At 48.3% G+C, this 17,513-nt stretch overlaps 1 protein-coding gene across 19 annotated transcripts in view; it reads left to right on the forward strand.

Annotated features, from left to right (window-relative positions):
* Positions 1 to 17,513, forward strand: part of SLC8A1 (solute carrier family 8 member A1) — a 285,766-nt gene that overhangs the window by 221,553 nt on the left and 46,700 nt on the right. For 2 of the 19 annotated variants that reach the window (XM_065400481.1, XM_065400483.1), the window contains 5 exons: positions 2,436 to 2,542; positions 8,363 to 8,383; positions 11,068 to 11,082; positions 11,180 to 11,215; positions 14,085 to 14,153. In XM_065400481.1, coding sequence (XP_065256553.1) covers positions 2,436 to 2,542; positions 8,363 to 8,383; positions 11,068 to 11,082; positions 11,180 to 11,215; positions 14,085 to 14,153 — 248 coding nt within the window. Of the gene's footprint in view, positions 1 to 2,435; positions 2,576 to 3,268; positions 3,373 to 4,002; positions 4,014 to 4,854; positions 4,870 to 8,362; positions 8,384 to 11,067; positions 11,086 to 11,179; positions 11,234 to 13,258; positions 13,268 to 14,084; positions 14,154 to 17,513 lie in introns of all 19 variants that reach the window. The other 17 variants (XM_065400482.1, XM_065400484.1, XM_065400485.1 and 14 more) reach the window with 17 other exon arrangements.

Raw genomic sequence — 17,513 nt, forward strand, 5'->3', positions numbered from 1 at the left:
TATCTAGCATCATATGGAAACCTATAAACCACTAGCTTCAAGAGAAACATCTTTAAAATCAGACTTGAATGGCTGACCATTGTCATATGCATGTGTCTGTGAGAAGCTGCCGTTTTCATTCGTATGGCTGGTTAGCTTAAACATTCTCTGTTAGCTTCAAGGGGGTGAGTGATTTATTTGTTTGTTTTGAGTTTCAAATGTCAGCCGGAGCCTGTGGCTTTTTGTAGTGAGGCCACAGAGTCCCATCGTTACTAAGGGACCTAGGCTGCCCCAAGCTCTCTGAGCATTACACGCCAACCTAATATGGAAACCACAGCAAAATGCACCACTTAAAAATAATGGGAGAGCAGTGGCAGAACCGTGAGCGGAGGCTGTAAGAGCCCAAGCTAATGCAGGCTTGTCACAAAGCATTAAGTACATAACGACAGAGGCAAAGGATGGAAGTAGGTTAAGTGACTGTTTTACAGGTAAATGTCCCACGTCTCCAGAAGAGATCCTTGGCTGCCGACAATGGTTTTAGCCCTTTAGAAAGGTTATTTCACCAGATCATCGCTCCTGTGAAGAGTGGTTGGCTGCAGTTGTCTCTCTCGGTAATGGCTTTTCACTGTGAGAGTCAGGGGGTAGCAAGCCTTTCCCAAGAGTGGGATTTGAGGGGGGGGATGGGGTCAGAAGATTCGGGGCTCACATGTCAAAGGGGAGCTTGGCCTGTGGCATCCTGGCAGTTCTGAGTCTGGCCTCAAGGGCCACGATGGCCATGCATGTTGGGCCAAATCCCAACGTCCTTATTCAGGGCCTATTCTCTCCCCTACCTACAAAAGAGAATTCTGCGAGCCTCAGCGGGTGGGGACCTTGCTTCCAAGCTTTTCTGTTGGGAGAGCATGGTTTGCTCCCGGAGGATAAACCTGAGTATCACCTCCTTGAACTCAGATCCCTTCAGAGCTGCTGGGATCTGCAGTGGAGGAGAGGTTTTGGTTCTTCCTGATCGCTATAGAGCTACACGTCCAGGGGCTATCACAGACTATTCCCTAAAGGGATGTACCCCACACAGAGAGAGGGGTACAAAGTGCAAACTAATGCAAGCCTCACATGTTCCCCACAGGCTGGGGCCCAAACAGCTTCACTCTCCTCAGCCATCCCTCCCAGCTCTGGAGAGTGGGACTCCATGGAGCCCGCAGGTTTGAGAGGATCAGGGGGCAGACTGCAGAGATGGAACGCCTCTCCTTCTGCAGGGCCTGGAATGAGGAGAATGGGGCCCTAGAGGGAGCAGCGTGGGGCCCTCAGTTTTTATTCCGTGTGTATTTAAGCAAAGCTCCCATGGTCTATGGCAGCCATTTCTACTGAGTGAAGATTTCAGGCCTCAACCCACGCTTGTGCACAGCGATGATCACAATGATCCAGCAAGAGCCAGAGACCAAAGTGCCCACCAGATCGCCCGGTGACACTGGCAAGGCCCACAGCAGGGTGGGTGGACTAATGGGGCAGGCTCTCAGGGGAATGTGAGGCTGGGAACTGTACTGGTTTTTAAAGGGCCATAGACTGGTCACTCTCTGTGGAAATACCTCTGTCCTGTATGAATTCCAGATGTGAGCGAGCACATGTCCAAGCTGGCCCATCAGAATAAAGGCCAAGCAGCCCCAGCCAGCGCTCCCCATTGGATTTAGGGCCCATGGAAGGCAGAAAGGATGGGACCTCAGGGCTGCTGTCCTACCAGGCGTGTTTCAATACCATGTCAATGTAGACACCCTTGAGGTGGCTGAAACGTTAGTAGTGCATGTGTGAACATGTGTGCATACACGCACACACATTCTATATAGAGTCCAGAGCAGGGCTTTCAGATGAAAGGTCCCTTCCATCTTCTCAGGGCTTCTGCTTTTCTGTCTCACACTCTGATGAGCCTGCTGCTCATTCTCCACTTTCCTCGGCTTTGATTGGGATGGATTAACTCAAGACCCTGTTAATCAGTGAGAGAGGGACCCTGGCATCCTTGTGCAGGATTCCATGTGCTTCACCTCTCCTCCTCCTTGGGGACGTGGCTCAGGGGCAATCTCCTCCATTCCCCAGGGAGGGTTACTGTGGCAACGACCACGTATATTTCACATATCATGAAGATTCAGAGATGCAGCATGTGAAGAACACAGGCCAAATGCAGCCATAGGGCCAGTGGAGTTAATTCCATACTAGCCCATGGAGTTTGCCCCTACTTATCCCAGATGTGACTTTTGCCCCATAGTTCCCAGGGTGCATTTCAGTGTTACACCTGAGCCTTATTGTAGAATGCTGTGGGATGCTGTGTGGCTGCCCCCTGAGATAATTACTTGATGAGTCTTTGCCCAAACTAACCTCCTTTTGACGTTTCTGTCCTCCCTCTTGTTTCTCCTTTTCTTTACTCTCCCTTTCCCCCCTTACTCTTGAATATCTATTCTTCTCTGTTTCAGCAAAACGATATCAGTCAAAATAATTGATGATGAGGAGTATGAGAAAAACAAGACCTTCTACCTTGAGATTGGGGAGCCCCGTCTGGTGGAGATGAGTGAGAAGAAAGGTGGGAGATCTGCTCTGAGGCTGAGCCCAGCCTGCGTGCACATGTCCTGATCACTCATGGATGCCTGGCACTTTCCAATACATGCAATCTAAAACATGCCTTCCTCTATCTATGTCAAAGAGCAGGAGTCAAGTCACTAGGGCCTGGAGCTGAGAACCTTTGTTTGCACTTTGGACTCCAATTTCGGTTTTCCATACTTAAATTCAGACATTATGGGCCTGATTATCAGCTGGCGTAGATCAGCATAGCTCCATTTATTTCAATGGAGCAATGACGGCTGACACCAGTCAAGGATCTGGCCCTTCATAAGTTGCTGGGGTGCTGCTGTTACTTAAAAGCAAAACCAGTCCACCTCCTTTTACGGCTCAGATACTTGGCACAGAACTACAAATAGAATCCAGATGCAGATTGGCTTCAAGCAAAGCAACCAAACCCTCTGGTGTTTGGATTTCCTTTTCCATGTAACGCTTATGTGGTGCATGAACAATAGCTCCCCACAATGTAAACCTATCTACTTCATTTCAGAGTTAAATTTGTGGAGTGGCTCCTTTTTCAGAATGAAACAGCCTAGGTGCAGTGATGGACTTTCTGCTCTTTTACATAAGTAACTGAGGCAGATGTGCTCCTCCCTTCGTATCATCTCGGTAACCATCTCGCCTGGTTGAACTTAAAGCATGAGTGTGTGACGCCAACCATTTGTTTTGCCTTTGTCTTGTGTTCCCACAGGAAATTCATTACCCTTAAAATACTTGACCGTGAGGAGTATGAGAAAGAGTGCAGTTTCTACCTTGTGCTTGAGGAACCAATATGGCTACGAAGAGGAATGAAAGGTGTGAGAGTAAACCCAGACAAACTCTCGAGAAATTGTAGTCTGCTCTCTCTCTGTCTCCCTACTCTCACACTTGCTCTCTCCTCGCACTTGGCTTCCAAATATTTTGCCATATCTCCTCTCAAGCTTAGCAACTTTACCTTGTTTATTGTTTGGCGGGTGTAACTCTGGTCCCACTGACTAGCTCCCACTGAAGCAGGGTTGGGACTAAATACAAACTGACTTTTTTTGTCAAGTGTTCATCTGTGAACTGCTCCCACTTGTGAGGCAGTAAATGAAAACAATCCTGTGAATAAATCACTAAGGGTTCATATCCTGTCCATGCTAGCTAGAGAGGGACAAGCTCACACACACTGCAGAGGTGCTGTCAGCCAAGAGTTTATGGCAGCATCTAGCCCCCACAAAGTGATCACAAACACTAGAGTGAGTCTGAAATTCCAGCACATGCAATGTGGGAAGACAGAGTGTGAATCCTAAACTGTCAATTGCTATTGCAACAGTATCAGAAACAAAGACATTTCAGTTGTGTATTCAAAATATACAGCACTGAAATCTCATATACAAATATTCTTTTAATCTAGGAGAAAACAGTCTCTTTTTTAATTAAAAAAGGCAATTGCATCATTTTTAGCAGGAGATAAAGTAGACCCTCTGTTTAAATAAAAATCACATTCTTAACGCAACATTTTTAGCTTTTTACACTGGTAATGAGCATACAATGATGTCTGAAGGTAGTTCAAAATCAGGTAATTCCAGTAGGATGTCGGTGGTCAGGATTTCACCCAGTGAATCTGGAAGTAAATAGGTAAAATGCACTGAAAGTGCAGTGACATGGACATCCCACTGAATCCTCATAAGGAGGATGAAATCAGTTTCCATCACACAAAATAAAAACATTTCTCTAAAGCAACTGCAAACATATTCATAAAAAGAAAAGGGCTGCTAATTTTTCTAAGCAATTTCTTTTCTTAAAAAGATAACTTAAAATGAATGGACGTAACTCATTTCATGAATTATTGATGGCTAATTAGGACATTACAGCAATAACATAATTATCCTGAATAATTAGTCGCAACATAACAGACATTTTTTTAACAACCCAAACATTGTTAGCAACATTTTGTCTCTTTGACTTCCTGTTTAATTTCTAGGTGATATCTGCTCCTTAGGAATCATCAGATTGTATTATAATATTATTATTATCATACGTTTAGGCCCTGATTTAGCAAAGCACTCGAGCACATGTTTAACTTTTGAGTCCCAGGATTAGTTTATCCCAGATCGGGTAAGAGGTGACTTGATCATGGTCTGCAAGTACCTATAGGGAGAGGAGATTTCTCATAATAGATGATTCTTTAATCTAGCAGAAAAACGCATAGCAAGCTCCCATGGCTTGAAGCTGAAGCTAGACAAAATGAGACTAGAAATAAAATGCACATTTTTAACAGTGAGGGTACTTAACTCTTGGAACAATTTATCTGAGGATGTGGTGGATGGAGTCACTTGGCGTCTTTAAATCAAAGCTGGGTGTCTTTCCAGAAGAGATTTTATAGCTCAAAGAGAAGGCAGAAAGCATTGGGCGAGGTTCTCTCACCCATGCTGTACAGGAGGTCAGACTAGATGATCATAATGATCCCTTCCAACCTTCAGATCTCTGAATCTAAGACTTAGGTACATTGTTATCTGCTTTGCTGAATGGGGGCCTTAGCAAACTGGTGTTTGTGGAAGCTCCATAGGAATTTACAGGGGGCAGCTGGAATAGTGGTGTTAGGTCCCCTGTGCCCTCTATGTGGGGAGTTGGAGACTAGGGATAACATAAATGTAGATCTCATAGCCCTTCCCCCACCCCATCCAGCCTTGGCACTCATTAGTGACCCTTCCATGCTAGCCTGTTAGGTCCCACCATGAAGTCGCCTCTACATCGCACGGGGCATGCTGGGTCCTTACATCCAGCACATCCACCCTGTGCCCCACTCCCAACCACTGTGCAGGACAGCAGTGGTGCAGAGGGCATTGCTTGGGCTCCCCACACCTTGTGGCATTTCACCCCAAAGAAATAAATAGGCTTCCCTTCTTATAGACTAAATCCGCTCATTTGCTGACTACCCCTGATCCAGCAAAGCATGTAAGCATGGCCCTGATTCAGGAAAGCATGTCCCTGTTCAAGACAGCGCTTAAGCATGTGCTTAAAGTTAAGTGTGTCCTTAAGTGCTGTTCTGGATAGATATCAGAGGGGTAGCCGTGTTAGTCTGGATCTGTAAAAAGCAACAGAGGGTCCTGTGGCACCTTTAAGACTAACAGATGTATTGGAGCATAAGCTTTCGTGGGTGAATGCCCACTTCGTCCTGGATAGAGATGGGCTTTAGCACAAGTGTGGGTCAGCGCCGTGTGTGTCACATGTGAGTAGTCCCGATTAAGTCAAGGGGGCTACTCACATGCTTAGTGTCATGTATGCTTAAGTGCTTTGTTGGATCGAGGTCTAAGATGACTTCATGTATATCAAATGTTGGTGCATTTAGACTGAAACACAATACTATTTATTTTAGTTCCTTTTCCCCCAGTAGGCAAAAAAAAAAAACATACCCCTTATTACAGAAAAACAAATAAATAGGAATGTCTATTCACTGGTAGCTGTCTGATTTTAAAAAAATAATTAAGCTAGTTAATATAAAAGAAAGAGGAGAATAATCTGGATTAGTTTAATAAATTACACAGACAAGAAATTCAGTTCAGTCCCATTCATCTTTACTCAAGTAAATGCATGATTTTATCAGGCTCAAACGATTCTGCCTTTGGAAAAACTAACTTTTGTTCACACAGTGAGTTGTTCAGTGGCTCTAAATCCAGGCCTTTCTAACAGCTGGGTACATTTCTAATCCTGTTCAAAGGCACATTTTTCTCAGAGTGCATTCATAGGAGAACTAGGGGGAAAGGGACGGGTGCAATTTTGTGCTCAGTGGGTGCATTCATCAGGCAGTCTTAGAGCACAGGGACCAGCCAGACACCTCTGCCCCATACTAGGTTGATGCTGTCTTGCAACATTCCTAGTTGGTTAGTTGCATTGGCACTGCCATGCATAAGAAGGCAGCCAGAGCCAGCGTGCTTGGAGCTGAATCCACCATACACTAGCTCAGGAGTGATTCAGCCAGGCCTCAAGCGCTACAGCACACCTAAGAGGAGGGAGTCTGCCAGCTCTGCATCTGCCAAGCAGTATTCCCCAGCCAGTTTATGCCAGTTGCGCATAGAGGGACCAGTGAATTGCCCCATGGTGCTTGTGGAGTACTGGGGAGAGCCCAGCTGTTGCTCACCAGCATCCTTTAGACAAGGTGCAACTTGCTATTCCTCCAGCCTCCCCACATGCTCGGGGTTCCCAGGGGAAGGTGAACTATGGCCACACCCCAGCTCCACCCAGAGACAAGGTCTTGTAACATTTGGTGCTGCTGGGCATGAGAGCACACACAGACACAGACACACACACCTTCCAAGATACTGGGCAAGCAATAGCTGCATCCTTCTGGCTGCCTCCTGCATGGGAGCACTGGGCTCCCTGCTCCCTCTCTGGCCTAGCGCGCTGAGAGGAGAGAAGCTGCCATTACCTAGAACTAGATGGATTCCTCAGAGGGGCTGCATTTATCCCAAGAGAGAACATTGCACACGGACCTTTTTCCCCCTCCCCTGCATTCCTTGACAGATGGATGCCCTTTGTGATTATTAGCTCACGGAAAATTCCATTAAATCTGACACACTAGCGCAATGCAATAGAATCCCAGTGAGTGGGATTTGCATCACTAGCAGTGCTAGGGACACCTACTATTGTTTTTGTACCACCAAAATAAAATTAACCATTGACACTAAAAGCTATCCATTGATTTCATTCGGCGCTGCATGGGCGCAGTGTTGTCCACTCTCATGGTTTTATCATGAATCTTGGATTATTTGGAGGGTTTTTAAAGCTCTCACTGCTGGAGTCCTGAGATGACATGAGACTTCTCAGCTTTTGGTTTATAAAAAGTAAGTTTCTAGCTCTCATGGTTGCAGGGGAAAGCTTGAAAATGTGAAGCCAAGGCTCCATAAAGTCTTAGTTGTCAGAAGGTAAATAAAAAGAGCCAAAAATGTATCAGTCTTTTTAAAATCTCATGATTTTTAAACCAGTTTTTGAGGACTGACTTATGATTTTTGAACTCTTGGGGCTGGTAATACTGTGAGCTCAGCTTCTGAAATCAGGCCTAGGTGTGCTAAAAATTAAAATACCTAAAATCAGCAGCTGCTTTTGAAAATATTGGCCTGATCCTCTCTGCTTCAGTTTCCCTCCCTTTGAAAAGGGTTAATACTTCCTGATCTTACTACCTTTCCAGGGTATTGCTAGAAGTAATTAGTTAGAGTGTTCAATTCTTCAAAGATCCAGAGTGCTACCTGAATGCTAAATGATAGTTATTTTTTATCAGGGCTTAAACTGTCATTTTGCTAAATGACAGGATAAATACTGTATTATATTTTGTGAGTCAAGCCCTAGCACAAACTGTACTTCTTTCATTCTACGTTCCCTGTAGAAATCAGGCCATTATGTAATTATTATTTTCCATTTAGACTATTAGAGGAAGTAAAAGAATCCAGCAAACAGCCCTTACATCCATATTTTGGGACATATTATTTCCTCTATCTGTGGTGGTATTGCCATTGATGTCATTGGACGCTCCATGAATACATGGCCCAAAGGGGGGAAATGAATTTTTTTAAAGTTTGTCTTTTATACCATATTGCTATATGTGACATTATTTTTTTTTCTTTTAATTCACAGCCCACGCTCATGAAATGTTTCTGTTCCATTATTTTCAATGCTCTTTTCTGGGTACCAATGGTATCCTGAAACTTCACAGGTTTTCATTGTCTGGGCCTGGGAGCTGGAGTCTTTCTGTGGATGTTCCTTTTAATTTCATTATTCATTTACTTTTCTTCTTCTGTGTTTGTCTCTGTGTCTGTCTCCTTCACAGCTCTGTTGTTGAATGAGCTTGGTAAGCACTGCATTTCTTGTATTTCTTTTCCATTTTCCCAGTGTGTCCGTATATTGGTGGAAATGATGATTTTGTTTGACTTTTCTTTTTGCTCACAAGAATCTCTTTTAAGGTTGTTAATACCATTTTACTAAGCCCAGGTAATTGAGATCATGTTCTTCTTTGAGTATATGCTCCAAAAATTGTTAGCTGAGACATGAACATTTGTGTTAAAGGAGGGACAGTGGCTAAAATCATAATTGAAAGTGGCATTAATTACAATGACAGGGGAGCCTAAGGGGGTTAGGAACAGCATTTCACTGGGATTTGGGCAGTTAGCTCCTTTGGAAATCCCAGACAACAAGCACATTTAGGGTCAGAGTCTGTCACCCTTACGTGCAGGGAGTAGCTCCACAAGTAATCCCAATGGGGTTATTAGGGCGTTAGACACTACTGAATGGGAGCAATGGTATCGGACTCTGGCCACTAGTGGATACATTCAATACAACTAACTCCTTGGGTTTGCTACTATCCTTTGGGTTGATTTCACTGGACACTGTGCGCTAATTTGTAGTAAAAAGATGTGGAAAGCACTAAGAGTCTCAGAAATGTACAACAGAACTGAGCTGTTCAAACTAATTCATATCCTGTTACGTAGGCATAGGAAACAGAATGTTTGTAGTACTTGGCAATGCTCTGGCCAGAATACTTAGGGCTTATTATGGTGAAATTGACCACAAGAGCTATTCCACAATCACTCCCCCTGTGCACACTCTTATTCAAGAATCAGTGTGTGCATACGGGGAGCTATTCCAGAATAGCTATAGCATTTTAAACTCTCTTCCTTATAACTTCCCAGTGTAGACATACCATAACTACATATATTCAGAAAACTCTGCATGCTGTTTTGAGGGAGGTATGGCATGCTGCCTTCTTAGAGCACACTGCAAAACCAGCCTCCAAATTTGGCATACAAGCTATCCCAATCAGGATACACAAACACACAAGATAAGGGTGTGGGGGGGAGTCCCAGCAAAGCTAAAGCATTCTGCAGGCTACCTTGGAAAATCAAAGCCTGGGCCTTATCTAAGGCTCATTGGAATCAATGGAAAGACTCTCACTCATTTCTGTGAGCACTGGACCATTGTAGAAAATGCTGCTCTGGGCAGTAGTAACTCGGTATGAGCAGAACTTCGCCCCGGCTCTAGGTAAATGAGGAATGTTTCTAGGGATGTCTGAGCACTCAGGGGCTTGGTGAAAATAGCGGTGGAAGGGGCTTTCCTCTTCCCCAGCATTGTATCCATCCCTCTTGAATAGCCCTCCATTTAGTCCTAAAGCTACCCAGCTGCAGCATGGATTTGGTGCATCATGTCCTCTCACGCCCACCCCACTGCTGCTTTTATTGCTGAAAATGTTCTCACACCAGAAATAAAGACTCATGGGGTGAGGCCCTAGGAAGAGTAACTTGCTCTTAATGAGAGGATCCTGCATCATTTTGAGTTCTGTGCATCCCTCCCTCTGCTCTGTCTCCCACACTGAGCCCTGCGCTTGGGCCAGGCTGGGTTGAGAGGAGGGATAGTAGCTGTAGGGTTTTTGATCTTTTCCATTGTGTGATTCTAGCCACTGTCGCCTCCTAGAAATGCCCTCTCTCTCATGTCTGGTTGGCAGGGAAGGAAGAGATTTGCACAGCTCAGCTTTGTAGTGAATCTTAAAAGTTCTCTGCACTTCCCAAACTGGAATTAGATTGGCCGCTGCTGGGGTAGAACCTGCCATAGGGGACCTAGGAGGCGTGTCCCGCCCCAGCCCCGAACCACACCCCAAGGGGGTCCTCCAGAGGTGGATAGGAGGGCTAGCCATCTCCACAGCACCAGCCCTGCCTCCGGTCTGCACCCTACGGAAGGCTCTCCACTAGTCCAGGATCTTGCTGCACATGGGGGGAGACTGGGTAGTACAAGGGAGGGGCTAGGGAAAACCACATTCCCAACCACCCCTTGACTCTGTGAAGATGTATCTGGAGCTGTCCTGTCTCTTCAATGGAGCCCTCCAGGACTAATTTGGCTGCCTTGAACAGTGGGGATTTCGAGGGGACTGAGCAGCTACTGAGGAGGCAAAGGGCCTCTGTAGGATTAGCGCTGGCCTCCTTCAGATTCCATGGGATCCACAGTGCCAGGGGGCAGGGGAGAGGCTGGTCCCTGGGCCTACTGAGCAGGGGGCAAACCCCCTTCCCCCGAGTGATGGTGGGGAAGCAGCTGGCTGCAGCTGTCCCCATGATTCTGGGGTGGCTGGGGTGGAAAAGAGATTGTTCCAGGAGGTGCTATCTTAAGCCATGTGGGGTGGGAGGGAGGCTGGCATGCATCTGCCCCATAGTCCTGCTGTCTCCTGGCCTCCTGCAGCCCAGTCTCCCCCACCCACCCATTCAGAGCCCCTCATTCAGAATGGAGCGCACTACACAAGGCCCAGCAGAATGGGATGGGGGAGACCATGGCACTCCATGCAGACCCGAGGCAGGGGACAATCTCTGCTAGAAATGGGAGACAGGTGTTGTAGTGAGCTGTTCCTCTGCAGCTCACACCGTGGCGGGAGCGTGTGAGCCACTGCTCCGGGGGGAGGCTGCTGCGAGATGAATGTCACTGTGATGATGCAAAAATAGATGCTAATCTGCTTTCTCTTTCTCTCTCTCTTTTTTTGTTTTGTGGTTCGTTTAGGTGGCTTCACAATAACAGGTATGGATTTCTGATTCCCTCCTTGCCCCGTGCCACTGTTTCTCTCTGTGTTGTTAACTGCCGGATGCTCATTCTGCTCTTTTCTCTTTATTTCCTGTTTGTTTTTTTAATGGAGGGAAACTTCTGAATGGTAAGAAAGCGCTGTTCAGTTTCCTTGCCACCTACTCCGAGCCGCTAGTGTTAGCACGGCACCGTCTAACAGCGAGTGATGTGTCCTTGTCACCAGCTTAACCTCACGTGTGTTTCACAGTAATCCCCGTCCTTTAGCTGTAGTGATTACAGCACGTACCAGGGAGAATCTGCCTCAGCGCGGAACTCACAGCCCTGGGGGAGGGAGGGCAAATGGGGTGAAATGGACCCCAGCCTGGGCAGCCTGAGAGGCTGCACTGAATTAGGACAGCTGTCCTTGAGGTGCTTAGCCACACAGCCCCTGGGAACTCCGGCACTCTGCGCCAGGCCGGCATGCTCCTGCACAGTGACCTGTGGAGGCCAGCTTCTGGCTGCCATACCCAGAGCCTGCCGCAGGGGATTTTCTCCCAGGGCCTGTCTGCTCTGGAGCTGGAAGGGGAGGTTTCCCGCTCAGGGAGACCTGCGCGCTGACTAGCAGTGTAGCTGTGGCGGCGGGAGGGGGTAGCTGTCCAAGGATGCACCTAGCTCTTTCAGAGAGGCTTGTGCCTGGGGAGACTGTAGCACATGCGCCCTCCAGGGCTACGCTGCTATTTTTAGCACGGTAGCTCGATCAGAGCTAGCCCGTGTGGAGACTATGCTGGGAGTTACTCTTTGCAGCTCCAGTGTCGACAATCCCCCAGTCTCCTAAATGGCTTTCCTCAATCCGCGTGCAGTCTGACCCATGCTCTTCACAGCCATCAGGGGTAGGGGAGAGGCAAGCCTAAGGCATGGACCAAAATGTGGGGCCTGCTGGTACCTTCTGCTGAAGGGGATGTCCGCCACTTCTGTGCCAGGACTGGCCCCCATGCCGTGTGTCCGCAGCCCTGCCCCATGGTGGGGATCCCTCCTGGAACGCCATGGGCTGCAGTTCTTGCGGCACCGTCATGCTGCCAAGGAAAGGGGGAACGCAGAGGCAGTAGGGAGGCATGGGTCTTCCACTCGGGTTTCTCTGGCCTCTCGCTGATCCCTGGGGTCTGTGTGAATCCTGGAGAGCTCCCACATAGTTTGAGAATCAGCCCTGCAAATCCCATATGTCCCTTACAGATCAGGGAGTAGCTAGGCCTCCCCGTCCCATGGGTTTTCCCTACAGGAGGGGGTAGCTGGAGCCAGCATTGTTATTCCCAAATGCAGGCAGTGTGCATGGCGCTGCACAAGACACCAGTACACCATTGCCTGCCCGGAGAGGTATGGCCAAACTCCACAGACGGTGATTTGATCCCTGTCCCCAGGTACAGGGTGATATGTAACTACATTTCTCTGTCAGCAAGAACAGTTGGGGGTGAGGGGTCTGCTTCCCTTTTATCAGATGGAGATCAGTGAGAAACAGAGAATCAATCATCTTCTGTAATTCCAATGTCAGTCTGTCGGCAATCAGTGCTGCAGATACAGCTGATTGTGAAATAAAGCCACTTGGCTGCATGCTGCCAAGAAACGCTTCGCAGTTTAAAATGCCGCTCCGCAAGGACGCCTGAGAAATCAGTCCTCCCCATGTGGTGTTCTGGATCCTGGCACCCTCCTCAGGGAGTGGGCGAGGCAGGAATGGTTCCTTACGGATCATTGCTGGGGTTTGAACGGCAGAGTCCGTCTGCTGTGGTACAGCTCGGGAGCAGCAGGCTATGTGCTCTTGGTTGTACAGACTCAATGTGTGATTGTTAGCTCATCAGAAATGCCAGCCATATATGAAAGCATGTTCAGATGTGTTCCTGCAAACTGAATTACATGAACTAGGGAACCATCACTGCACTAAAGATACTCCTTCTCCATCCTGCCAGCGCCTGGCATAGGACTAGGGACTTCATGCCACCTTTGCACCTCCCTATGTTCTGGGCTGTCCAATGGCCTGTCCAGACCTCAGCTTAAATTACAACAGCCCCACATCTGCTCTAATTTACTCTTGGCGGCAACAACACCATAGAGCCATGGTATCATCTGAGAGTAGCTGGAGTACCATGGCACTTCAGCCATGTTCTCTTCCCCAGCAACTGTCTGTGCTAGGGGCTGGGAGAAAAGACCAGTTATGGCAGCTCTGTGCCCTCCAGGGAAGACCCTATGCTGGGGTATTCCCCAGCATGGAGATTTGCTGCCTTCACAGACCATTTGTGCTGCCAGCGAGGCTTCAAGGGGCAGTGGAGAATTGGGCTCAATAGGCGTAAGAATAGCAACAAATAATTAGACAAGCATGCCGGTGTATTCACAGGGTTGTATGTGAGCCATGCATGTGGTACCAAATCTCTGCACTTGTCCAACAGGGGAGCAGACACACATGCCTCCTTGGTTAATGTACACCTTGCAAGTGTTGCTCGGGTGTTAGCTCTGCATTAGAGAAGAGGAGCCATCAGTCTCCCCCTTAGTACTAGCAGAGCGCAATAATGACTGTGACTCTGCATGAGGAGGGGTTCAGAGGGCCAAGCTCAGACAATGGGAAACTATTTTTAGCTAACAAGGTACTTCACGTCCCTCTGATCTCCCTGATCGCTTGTCTGAAAAGCACACGCAGAATCAGACTCTGAGGAGCCAGTCCCAAATTGGGACAGTTAAAAAAAAAATTAAATAACACCACATACAATTTTCAACATTTTTCCAGTGTAACTGAGATTGAACTTGGCCAACTGTGCTGGAAATAGATGTCCATAGCTTGCCACCATGGCTATGAGGGTAAACTCTTGGATCACTTCTCTCTGGCTCTACTTTTTCCCATCAGTGCAGGAAAGCAGACAAGAGTGCAATGGGGATTTAAAAACAATAACCTTGTGTGAAATAGAAATAGAGTTCACTAACATCACCGAGTCACTGTGATCCATCTACTCATCTTCTGCCCATCACTTTGTTAGGCAAACCTGTCTTCAGGAAGGTCCATGCTAGAGAACATCCAATTCCTTCTACTGTAATCAGCATTCAAGGTATTCATTTTGACTTGGTTGTCTAGGACCACAATTTAATTAACACGAAGCTAGTAGCTTTTGAGTGTTCATGTACTGACACTAGTCATTTGTTTTAATGCACTTCTCTTTTATACTATATTCAGGGAATACAGAGTTTCAGTACCAAGGTCTGCAATGAGCTGTGTGCCAGTGGAATTCTGTGCTTGGGTGGAGTTGGCCTAAGTGACTTCAGCATCTTCATTTGACTTCGTGGGGAGACTGAGCAGGGATCACAGATTGATAAATGTTCAGGCACAAAGGGCCACTAGATCATCTAGTCCAGGGGTGGGCAAACTTTTTGGGCTGAGGGCCACATCTGGGTGGGGAAATTGTATGCAGGGCAGGGGGTTGGGGTGTGGGAGGGGGTGCGGTGTGCAGGAATGGGCTCAGGGCAAGGGATTGGGGCAGAGGAGGAGTGCAGGGTGTATGAAGGGGCTCAGGGCATGGGGTTGGGGTGCAGGAGGGGTGCAGACTGTGGGAGGGGGCTCAGGGCAGGGGGCTGGGGTGCAGGAGGGGGCTTAGGGCAGGGAGTTGGGGGCGGGGTGCAGGAGGGGTTTGGGCTCCGGGGTGGCAGCGGCGCGCACCAGGGCCAGTGCAGGCTCCCTGCATGCCTGCCCTGTCCCCGGCCCCATGCCACTCCAGGAAGCACTGCGGCCCCTGCAGGGGGGGGGCGAGGGCTCCGCGTGCGCTGCCCTTGCCACGCCTCCAGCTACCTCCCCCGAAGCTCCCATTGGCCACGGTTCCCCGTTCCCAGCCAATGGGAGCTGCAGGGGGTGGTGCCTGGAGGCAAGGGCAATGCACGGAGCCCTCCCCCCCACCCCCGCCCAGGGGCCGCAGGGAAGTGGTGCCAGCCGCTTCTGAGAGCGGTGGGGGGCCTGCGGCACCACGGGGGGCAATCCTGCGGGCCGGATCCAAAGCCCTGAGGGGCTGGATCTGGCCCATGGGCTGTACTTTGTACACCCCTGATCTAGTCTGACCTCCTGTATACCACAAGTCAAAGAATTCCATCAGTTATTCCTGTATTGAGCCCAATGACTTAGGATTGACTAAAGCAAGCCTTCTGGAAAGGCATCCACACTTGATTTGAAGACTTCAAGAGATGGTGAATCCATCTCTTCACTTAGTGCTTTGTTCCAGTGGTTAGTCACCCTCGCTGTTAAAAATTTGGGCCTTATTTCTAATTAGAATTTGTCTGGCTTCAACTTACAGGCATTAGTTCTTCTGCCAATTCTCCAAGCAATGTTTGGCTGAAGCAAGTGATAGATTCTTTCACCTTTCACTCCAGGCTAACAATGTTATTTGCCTGGGAACTTCTTTAGCTTTTTTAAATGCTGAATAATAGTTTAGCGACAGGAATCCAGGCAGACCTTGCCCAGACTCGGATGGATTCCTCCCCAGACAGCTCCTGTATCCACGTGCTGCGTCCTTCCTCACCTGTCTCATATTGGATCCCTTGTCCGCGTGTCACTTGCTCACCTTCCAGAACAGAGCCTCTTGCACTCCATGTCATTTCCCAACAGCATCTCTCCACCCATTAAAGCAGTCCTCTTTATAAAGTAGCTGTCAGGACAGGCATCATTTGCAAAGTTCCCCTGGAGACACGCACGCCTTGAAAAGGGTGCATCATACAGATGGGTGTATCTAATGCATATATCCAGCTGAGGTGGGTATCAGTCAAACTCGTGTGTCTTATATACACTTAAAAAGATAATGGGCCAATGCTTCTTCGCTGCCTTGCACCTTATGTCAATATTTACATTAGGGTGAAGTAGATGTAAAGTGCTAATAGATCAGATTGGCCATAGGTACAAGGCAGTGGAGAGTCACAGCCGGCGTGTATACACTTCAAGGCCCACATCCTTAGATTGTGTAACTCAACATAGCTCCATTAAAGACAATGTCAGCATTGTAGACCTTAGAGCAAAGCAGGTCTACACCAGCTGAGGATCTGACCTGTGGTGCATACACTTCAGAACATGCATTTCAGTAATATTCATGTCTTTATGATGCCTGGTATTTTTCAGTGTATAGATACTTGTATTTTCCTGTTCTGATGATAGCTTTAATTATTTAAGAGCTGTAATTCCTTCCAGTACCCCCTCTTCAGTTCCAATCACTACTGGGTCCTGGCGAAATTAAGTTCTCACATGAAACTGTTGCAAAGTTCTGCGAAAGTCTTTGAAAAGTGAACAGCAGGGCTACTTTATAACCCCCTGTTGTTGTTTTTTAATCTCCCTGTGTGATGCCTCCCAAGCTCTCTGGGGTAAATTCTTGTCCTTGGAGGAAGTGTGGCGTGGAGAGTTTAAGGAGAGTTGATTTCTCTTGGGGAAGTCAGATATTTTATGAGTCCTCCATTATGCACCTGTCATGCCTAGGAGCTGATTCCACCTCCCTGCACCTTCTGAGGCAGGGAGCAGCAGCAGCCAGCTGGCAAGGGTGAAAGGGAGAGGAGACCCTCTGCCAGCAGCTGTGAGCTCCCCACTCCCACTGCACCCCTCACCTCTCCTCCAGTCAGCGCAGAGAGACTAGGAGGGAGCAAAGCCCCAGGATCAAGGGTAGTTTTAGGGTGGGCAGGGGGGAGGCAGAGAGCAGGCTGGGCTGCTACACAGGCTGGGAGGATTCACTCCTCCTGCCCAATATTTCCTCCAGTGAAAAGGGGCCTGGCCCAGCCTTCTCCCTGCTATGCCCCCTCCCGAGCTGGGAAATAACATGGCTTCTGGGCAGCTGGGCTCCTCCTCAGCTGGGCTCCCCTTGGAGGGGAGGCAGTGAGAGGAGCCAGGGTCCCGAGCAGCTGCAGCAGTGAGGGCCTTGGAGCCATGCAGAAAGGGAAGGCTGGACCTACAGTCAGGGCCGGCTCCAGGCACCAGCGGAGGAAGCACGTGCCTGGGGCGGCCCATGCTAAGGGGCAGAATTCCGTCCATTCTTGGGGCGGCAGAGTCCGAACGCCATTTTTTTTTTGCTTGGGGCGGCCCTGCCTACAGTAACTGCATTAGGGGAGCAGCTGGGCCTAAGGTAATTGCATTGGGAAGAGGTTCCTGCATCTCGACTGACTGCATGGTTCAGCCAGGTCTAAGCTAATTGCATTGGGCGGGACAGGCCTAAATTAAATGCATGGGATGTCTGAATTGTATTTGTTACACTGAGGGTGGGGCAGAGACCCTTTCCTCAAACCCCTATCTCCCCATGCACTCCATACCTCATCTGTAATGGATTACAGAATGGGCCTCTTTGATTGGCACAGTGGTGAGGCATCCGTACAAACAGGTGTTCCAGTTAAAACCATTATAAACTGACAAGTAAGGCCCTCAGGCAGCCTGTGTGTTAGATTGGCTTGTTCCA

This window comes from Emys orbicularis, chromosome 3 (assembly GCF_028017835.1).
Source record: "Emys orbicularis isolate rEmyOrb1 chromosome 3, rEmyOrb1.hap1, whole genome shotgun sequence".
NCBI classification, from domain to species: Eukaryota; Metazoa; Chordata; order Testudines; family Emydidae; genus Emys; species Emys orbicularis.